A 9,579-nucleotide genomic window follows, 5' to 3' on the forward strand; every position below is an offset into this window, starting at 1 on the left:
TCTTCGTTTCCAAACCACTGTAATTTGTCCTGAAAGCACCAAACTGTTCTTTCTGCAGTCAGAGGTGCCCTGTAATGAGTACCTTTCAGTCCTCATCCTGCTGGACTTTCTGTAGAAATTGACACCTTTCCCACCCCCTCTATCTTGAGACATTTTTTTTCCCAAGGCTTCTAGCATACCACTTACTCTTGATGTTCTTGGCCTCTGCTGCCTCTTAGTTTTCTTCATTTGTTGGTCATCCTTCCATTATTCCTTAAAAGGTATTTTTTCTCTGGTGTTCTATCCAGCCCTCTTCACTTGACCTATTCCCTAAGCTACATATGCCCTCCTTCCGTCACAATCCCATCCTCACAGAACCCTCCTTTATCCTTTAACATTCAGCAGTGGGTGCCCAGCTAAGTTAAATGCATCTTTCTTCATAGAACTCTAGATGTGCCTCTATCACATTGCTCTCCTGCTAGTCTATTAGTCTCAGCAGAGCAGGAATTATATTTTTCTTGCACAGTTTATATCCCTAAAAATTGCCTGGCTCGTAACATGTAGCAAATAAACATTAGCAGAATCAAGAGGCAAATGAGTGAATGATGACTCAGTCTTTGTGTATTAAAAAGACATTTATGTATATATAAGCAAGTTCATGCTCTGGGAAGCAATATTTTAAAATGCAGATATGTGAGAAGGTTGTATATTCTGGGATGCTTTATTCTTGGTAAGTATTTTAGAGATAGTAGAATATAATTCTTAATTTGGGTTTAAGTGGAAAAGCTTAGACTCACATGAATTTCCTTGAGCATGTGTGCCATTCAAAGAAGTTTTAATCAACAGATGTCATTTATTCAGAAAGCACTTGAGATATTTTGTAGCAAATTTTTAACTCTTCATTGCTCGTGTAACTCAAGTAGAATTTTTGAAGATTTTTTATTATACTTAACATTCAGCCTGACCTACTAAGTAATTTTAATATTTGAGTTCCTTTTTTGTTGTTGTTTTCTCCTAGCAAAGCTTTTATTGATAAATTTATTTATTTGTTTTTGACTGTGTTGGGTCTTCGTTGCTGTGCATGGGCTTTCTCTAGCCGCAGGGAGTGGGGGCTACTCTTTGTTGCGATGCGCAGGCTTGTCATTGCGGTGGCTTTTCTTGTTGCGGAGCACAGGCTGTAGGCGTGCGGGCTTCAGTAGTTGTGGCGCATGGGCTCAGTAGTTGTGGCTCGCAGGCTCTAGTGTGCAGGTTCAGTAGTTGTGGCACACGGGCTTAGTTGCTCCGCGGCATGTGGGATCTTACCAGACCAGGGCTTGAACCCATGTCCCCTGCATTGACAGGCGGATTCTTAACCACTGACCCACCAGGGAAGTCCAACTTTTATTGATACTTTTTAAACCAAATTTTACTTCAAGGAAATAAGGTAGATAACTTACTTATTCATTCATCCAAATTGCACTGTAACTGTTGAAGGCTGTCAGAAAATCAGAGACATTACTGTTCTCGCGTAGCTTATGCTCTATGAGGGAGAAAACCCATATACAATATTCCCTTCATATCCATGGGATTGATTCCAGGGCCCTGCAGATACCAAAATCCAGGGGTACTCAATTCCCTTATATAAAATGGTATAGTATTTGCTTATAACCTCCTGTATACTTTAAACCATCTCTTGATTTCCTATAATACCTCATATAACATATTGCTATGTAAATAGCTGTAAGTACAATGTAAATAGTTGTCTGTGTGGCAAATTCAAGTTTTGCTTTTGAGAAGTTTCTGGAATTTTTTTTTCTGAATATTTTTGATCTATGGTTGGTTGAATCCGTGGATGTGGAAACCACAGAAGAGGAGGGCTGACTGTATACGGATACAAAGGAGAAAAGTATGTGTGATGTTTAGGGAATGGTTGCATTTGACAAGGAAGCCTCACGGAGAGGAAAGTATAGAGGAAAGGCAGTAGTTTGAACTGGCCCTTCCATTTTAGACCCTCCCTCTTGGAGGGAAGGGCCAGGACTAGAAGAAGCATCCCAGACACAGAGGCTTTATGTGAAGGATATTCTCAGGGAACATCAGGACCAAGACAGGTGAAAGGGAGTAGTAATACTTTCAGGTAAACTGAAATTCAGATATGTTTCTTTCTTAATAAATAGCCCTGTTACATTTCTGCCATTATTTAAAAAAAAAAAATTGTAGTCTCTTACACTATCATGCTTACAACTCATATCCAAAGGGCGTACTCAGTGGTAGAGCTCTTTATCTTACATCTGAATAGTGGAATCACATCTTACATGGGGATTATATTCTGAAGTCAGAGTGTAAGGTAAAATGTGTAAAGTCAGAATTACCCTTCAAAAAAGATACCGTGGTGGAGATTACCACACCATTGCTCAGTATGCCAAACAACCAGTTTTTCCTTCATATCTGAAACAGATAGATGTTCTTTAGTTGGTTTCTGGTTGAAGCACCAGGTATGTATATACGGGATATCTGATAGAACTGTAAAGAGAAATTGAATTATTGATACATTTGTCTTACGAGTCCCTGAGACCGCCTCTAGATTCTGTGGTCTTCTAGAAGTGCTTACTGAACTCAGAAAAGCTGCTGTACTCACAGTCGTGGTTTATTGCAATGAAAGGATCTATAATAAAATCAGCAAAGAAAGAAGGTGCATACAGTGGGGTTAAGGAGAAACCAGGCACAAACTTTCAGTTGTCCCCTCCCAGTGGAGTCACATGGACAGTGTTTATTCCTCTCAGCAGTGATGCGTGACAACATGTGCAAAGTGTTGCCAACCAAGGAAGTTCACCCAAGCCTTGGTTTCGGGGTTTTTTTTTATTAGGGGTCAGTCACATAGGCATGGAGCACCCACATGACTGACCTTAACTGCTCAATCTTCAGTCCCCCTAGAGGTCAGACTGGTACTGCAGCGTAAGGCCCCAGGCAAACAAACATAAATCATATTGTTGGCCTGGCCCAAGGCCCCGGCTAGACGGAGACACTCTTAACAGGCAGGATATTCCAGGGGCATAGAGATTATCTCCCAGGGGCTAGTCATGGGCCGGGTCTGAAAACCTTTGGAATGTGCGGGGTTTGGGCAGCCCAGGCCTGATGGGTTAATCCTTTACTGCACGACATTAAACACTTAGAAAGATTTAAGCCCATTAAGAGTATCATCCAGTATGTTATTCAAGCCATTTATAATATTGTTTTTAAAACAAATTATTTAGTATTATTCTCTGTGGTTAGACAACCTTTAGTAAAAGATAAAGGCATAATCTAGTTTTTATAAACTATTCTCTAATCTTGAAGACAATTTTTAAAAATACTTATTTTGTTTCTGGGGTTTTTTTCTTTGTTTTTTTTTTTTTTAAATGGTCTGATGCATTGGGTTTAGAAATATATCTAACCATTTGAAATCTCTGACTGTAAAAATCATCTTTCTAGTGATTCCATTGTAAAAGGATTTTCTATTTCAGGAATTCCGTGAGTGAAAGTGTCAGACTGGTCAGTGGCATACAGCATCCTGGATCTGCAGGGGGCGTTTATGAGACAACCCAGCACTTCAATGACATCAAAGAGCACCTCCACATAGTGAAGCGGGACATAGATAGCTTAGTGCAGCGAAATATGGTAAGCTCTTTCTTCTTCTAGTTTATGGTTATCACAGTCTTCTTTTGGAAAGGAAAACCACATATTCCACTGAAAATATTTTAACTTTTAAATTAATGCCAGTGCTCCTTCTTAATATTCAAGGTAGAATTACTCCGTATGATTCGAATGTCTACGTGTTCCATATCATGCTTCCATAGCCTACTGAATAGAATTTTTTAAAAAATATATTGCTATTCCAGTTAGTGGAGTCATCACAATCTCAGACTTTTTTTGTTCTGGGTTCTTTTCTATAAGTTCTCTTTTAAAAACATGTCTCTTGTTATCAGTAATGATACCTTTAAACGGCTCTGAACAAGGTAAATGTCTCTCGACACACCCATTTGTTAGACAGACGGGCACCAGGTAATTCATATTTCTCTGTCTAGGCTGTTCAGGAGGTGCAGATCTAAAACTGGCTGACTGATAGCAGCTTTCTTTAGGCAAGATTTTTGTTTGTTTCCAGCTACTTTCCTGTATTACTTGGTTCATTTTTTTAAGTTTTATTTTATTTACTTTATTAGGTCTTTTTTGGAGTGTAAGTCCCACCTACATTTTTGGAGATAGGCAATAAATATTAAAAATAGGTGGCATATTTTTGAAGTTTAACATGCATAGGAGATATTATTTAGAAGACAGATCCCTGGAACTTTTAAGTTTTTTCCTAACTTATTTACTGGCTTTGAAAACCCTTATAAAATTCACAAATGTTTGTAGCATTTGCCTCTTCCCTTCCAGTTTTTCAAATATAGCTTAATAGTTTTCTTATTGACCATTTTACCTCCCATCCAAAGCATTGTCATCTATTCCCTTAGTTCTATTTGAGTTTATTTCCCCCCAACTTTTGCCTTTGTTGCAACGGCCAAGTTGATGCTGTGGGTAGTATATATCAATACATAGTGAAGACCTTGTCCCATAGATGTGAGCATATTGAGAACAACTAACCTTAGAAGCCATTCTGTCTGGATACCTTGATGAAATCTTTGTCCCTGGTATTTAATTACTTGCTTATAATAAAATGAATAATCATGGAAATAGGAAAAGAAACATTTTCCAAGATACTAATTAGTGATGTTGAATGTTAGGAGATTGGGGTGGATGAGAGCTGAGAAAAGGCCATTATCTCTGTCAGGTAGTTCATTGGTAGGGCAACTGTGTAATTGTCTGAAATAGAACACTTTTGAGAGTGAGGATGCTGCTATTAATAGTTGCTCTAGTACAGCAAGTATGAACTGGGAGTGTCGAGGGAACTGGTGATCTGTGACCTTCAAGGACACTAAAATCATTGTCACTGTGATGAAGGTAGAAGCCAGACAGCAATGAGTTAGTGACAGGACAGAGAAAGAGTGGAGGCCTTCCCACGTTGCCTGCTCTTTCAAAAAGTTTGGTGGTGAAAGTTAAGAGGGTGGAAGGCAATTATGAGATGAATTAATGAAAATACTTGAGTTTATACAGTAAACCATGAGTTTTATAAAGATTTCACATTTATTTCCTTTTCTAAAATACTGATTTGACTAATTGTAATAGAAAGTTCTTTGCCTTATAGCCAGCAAATGAAAGACTGAAATGTCCAGAACTACCGCCATTTCCATCGTGTCTATCTACGGTGCACTTTGTTATATTTGTAGTGGTACAAACGGTGTTATTCATTGGTTATATCATGTATAGGTAAGTCTCTAAAATTTGACCCAACATTTTTCTGTATTTATTTAACTTGAGATATTCAATAAAGTTATCAAGGTCCATAATAGAACTTTCAATACCTATAAAATTACGTTCATACAAAGCAAATATTATGTCTAGTCTATTTCAGTTCACATGGGAATACATGTGTAGGACATATGTTTATCTTCATGTATTTCATACTTCAAAAGGCATTTTTAATTTTATGCAATCCTGTTTCATTCCAATGTAAAGTATATAGAACTTCTTTCAGTTTGTTTTTTTGTTTTTGTTTTTGTTCTCTTTTTCCGTAGGACTCAGCAAGAAGCAGCTGCCAAAAAATTCTTTTGACCACCATTTTCATATGTGTACATCATGTATGTATGTACAAAATGTCTTTTTGAGGGAATTTAAGTATTTAAATTGCTTCGTAGTCTAAATTATTAAATTTTGTATAAAATAACTGTTTAAACATTGACTTGAATAAGAATAAACCTTAAAGACAACCATATGTAAATTTGTGCATAGTACATAAATCTATTTAAATTTCAGTGAATTTCCGGCCAGTAGAATACAGCCACTGAACAGAATATTGATAAATCAGAGGGTAAATAACAGAAAGGGGGCACCCCCGTATATGAAAGTCACCCCTAAGTCTCTGATGTTGGAAGTTTCTATCTTTAGCATAAGCACCCTTGCCCTCTTGCCCCCCCGCCAAAATAAGAGGTCTGAGAGCTACCCATCGTGTTTATTCTGTAACCAAAGCCTTTTTTTTAGAGGCCAGGATTTCCTACTCGAAGACTCAGTCCTGCAGTCCTTGAGCCTTAATACAGCTCCCTTTGAAAGCAAAGAATGTTTTGTCTGAGGGCGTTAGGATCTGGATAATAGGCTTCAGAACGTTTATTGAAGTATTTTTTCCCTTCTGATTATCAATGATATATTTCACTTTTAAAGGAAGTTGGAGGGGAGAATTAAGAGCTGCTTTTTGCCTGAAAACGCGTTTAGGTGACAACATTCCTCTGACAATGGTTTTTATGGGTATTTTACTTAGTGATGTGTTCATTTCGTGATTGCTCATATTCTTGAATGTCTGTGTTCCAACAGTGTCAGTTCAATATTAGGAAAATTACTCTGCGTTTATATCTCTAAATTCAACTCAGATTGCATGTCCTGAGTATATTTTAAGGTCATTAAAAACTACCACTGCATTCTGATTTACATCACTCCATGCAACCTGGCGTTTGTGATGCTGCATATTTGTGGAAATCAAGAAGGCAGTAGTAGAAGCAGTGTTAAAGTTTTTGAAGGCAAAATTTGAAAAATAGTGTTAGTACTTCTGATTTCTTTCTTTAAATGCCAGAACTAAGGATATTGTGAAGCACTTGTTAGTAAGTTAACTTTGAAACATCAGGCTGGAAGGGGTTGTTGTACATAGTTCTAGGTATAGTAGAAACAATCTGTAAATGACATTTTGTTTTCACGACTGATGTAGACTTCAAAATATTCTTTTTTTTTTTTTTTTTTTTTTTTCCGCCCCGCATCCCCGGGGCGCAAGAACCGGATGGCCACCAAGTCCAGTCCTCCGGTCCCAAAATATTCTTTTACTTTACCTCTTCCAGCTAGCTAAAACGATACCTTTCATTTGTCACAGAATCGAAAATAGTACTGTTTTGTAAACAGCACTATCTGATTCTTCACAACCTTCATAAATTTGCTCTTAGTTGTCATTTACAGACTGGACTAACTGCTGAAAACCCATACAAAGGCTCTAAAGAGCTCTGCATCATAGCAGTACCTAACGAGCACTACATATGCAAACGGTCCTAGCACAGCTTTCTTACAGTAGCCTTTATCCTGGAACGCCGAACAGGAACATTCTAAGGATCACTCTCGTACCAACAGCCACTCCAACACAGAACTGCTTTGCTAGCATTTTTCCTTGTAGTGTTAGCATTTTGAAATTCATATTTCAGAGACATCATCATCACAGAATTTACTCTTAATTCCATGAAAAAAAAATTAATACCTTCAGAAGAATGTTTCAGTTGTAGACTACGAGACTTGGAAATCCTCTTGAGATAAAAGGTTGCAAAATACCCAGTATTATAAAATCCATGGTCACGTGTGCCTGAACTTAAAGAAATGTTAGACCTATGCGGTATACGAGCATGAACCTTCTTTTCTTTCGTACTGATTTAATTTGCTGAAAATCACTCAGTAAATCGGTTCATACAAGTTACCATATTATTGGAAATTTGGTTTATTTTCCTCAAAATCGTCAACTTTAAGTAGCTCATTTCTGTAGAAAAATGTTTTCTCTGTGGAAAAATCAGTCACTGCCAGGATTCTTTCATTTCTGTACTATTTTATATAATTGAATTTAACTTCTCTCACACCAGCAAGTATTTTACAGGTGCCTTGGATTAAAACAAAATTGATTTTACAATTTTAGTGTAAGTCTTTGTGCTTATGCCACTTTAAAAAAGAAATGCAATTATATTCAATATAATGGTTAATACTCTTATTTAATGTAACTCTTCGTGTTGTAATTGTTTGAATGTTTTATTCAGCTTGAAACTCTATGAGGCCACAATATTTTGTTACGTATTAAAGGGATAATAGTGTTTCTCAGAGTGTGGTCTGTGGTCCATCTGGATCCTGGAGTGCTTGTTAAGAATACCGATTCCAGGCTCAGCTCCAAACCACCTGAAGCAGAACTCAGGGGTGATGGCTTCAGAATATCAGTATTCAGCAGGCACCTCGGGTGATTCTGAGCACACTGCTGTTGAGAAGCGCTAAGATGGGGGGTGAACAGAAGTCTCTTGTTAACTTCAAAGCTGAGCTGAGAGCTGATGTAACGTTTTCATTGTCAATGACATTAGCAAATGTGCACTGATTCTCTTATACTTACAGTTTTTTACTTAATGTTCTTTTTACTAAAACTCCTGGTTTATTACAATTACAAACTAAACCCAGATTGCTGCTTGTAGCTCTTGGTACTTTGCTTGACAGCTCTTAAACGTACAAAAGCATCTTCAGATCATGGTCAAGCCATGAAAACCCCCATCTTCAAGATGGCCTGCTAAAGCTTTTTGCTTTGCTCATTGTGATTTTTGTGACATTTTATCTCAGACAGTTGTACTTTTTGATAACTTGGGGAAAACAAAAATTACTTGAATAAGAGATTGCCTGACCCGCTGCGTTGCAGAGATACAATCCTTGTAAAGAACATAAGTGACAGTTGTGAATATTAAGATGTGATTATCTTTTCCTGTCCATGTGCTTATCGCAGGGAGATAGTGAACAAATGGTTATATTGGGGATTTTTTAATTTATAAGATCTAATGTAAAATCACCACTTGCAACTTTTTAGATCTGTATGTTGCCTGTTTAATATACTTCTTTTAAAGTTTAAAAGGGTTTTCTATCCACTGTTGATTTCAATTGGATAACATTTTGTCAAGTGTTTTTTTCTGATTGTTAATTTGATGCTAGCTGGAATTCAAGAAATGACATTGACCTTATTCAAATAAAGAAATATTTTAGTAAATTTACTTTTTTCCTTCATGGGTCTCGGGTAATAAGTAGTTATTTATTTCCCAAGTAGGCCCCGATTTGTGATAGTATTTCATGTGTCACGTGCTTTGCGTTCTGCCCTAGGTGGCCTACCACCTGCAGAGTCAATACATGGAAGCATAAGAAGAGAATAAGAAATGATAATGGATCAATGCTTACCCTTGCTGGTAATGAAAAACACAAAATAATTAAAACAACGTATTTGATGTTTTCATCTTTAATAACCAAATACCGGTAATAGTGTGGCTAAGCTGGAACTTTTAGTCATTAGTAATGGCAGTTTTATAAAAATCTTTTCCTCTCTTTGGCAAGCACCATTCAACCAAGTAATTCCAATTCTGAGAGTCCACGTGGTATAAAAAGGAAAGAGTAGAGCTTTAGCGTCAAACAAATCCGAGTTTAAATCTTGACTTTGCCACTTACTAAAGATGACCTTCAGTTTCCTCATAATACTTCCGTCTCAGGGTTGGTAGCTTTGTAAAGATGGTCTTTATAAAGTGGTTTCAGAATATGGAAACTAACGTAATGGACCCTTGTGCTATAAGCCCACAGAAAATACTGAGTAATGTAAAATTAAAGAATTAAATTAGATAGGTTTGAAAGAAATCAGAGGAAACTTAAAGCCTGATCAGTGAGCCTTCTGTTGGGGGTGGGGGGGCAGTGCTGGAAACTAGACACTGGTTGGGGCACTGGGGACATGGCCATAGTAAA

General features: G+C 37.3%; 1 protein-coding gene across 1 annotated transcript in view; it reads left to right on the top strand.

Moving 5' to 3' along the window:
- LMAN1 (lectin, mannose binding 1) overlaps positions 1–8,846 on the top strand; it is a 30,086-nt gene extending 21,240 nt beyond the window's left edge. The window contains exons 11-13 of the mRNA XM_032602778.1: positions 3,459–3,612; positions 5,177–5,298; positions 5,607–8,846. Coding sequence (XP_032458669.1) covers positions 3,459–3,612; positions 5,177–5,298; positions 5,607–5,643 — 313 coding nt within the window. The 3' untranslated portion in view covers positions 5,644–8,846. The remainder of the gene's footprint in view (positions 1–3,458; positions 3,613–5,176; positions 5,299–5,606) is intronic.
- The last annotated feature ends 733 nt before the right edge of the window (positions 8,847–9,579 follow it).

This window comes from Phocoena sinus, chromosome 14 (assembly GCF_008692025.1).
Source record: "Phocoena sinus isolate mPhoSin1 chromosome 14, mPhoSin1.pri, whole genome shotgun sequence".
Lineage (NCBI taxonomy): Eukaryota > Metazoa > Chordata > Mammalia > Artiodactyla > Phocoenidae > Phocoena > Phocoena sinus.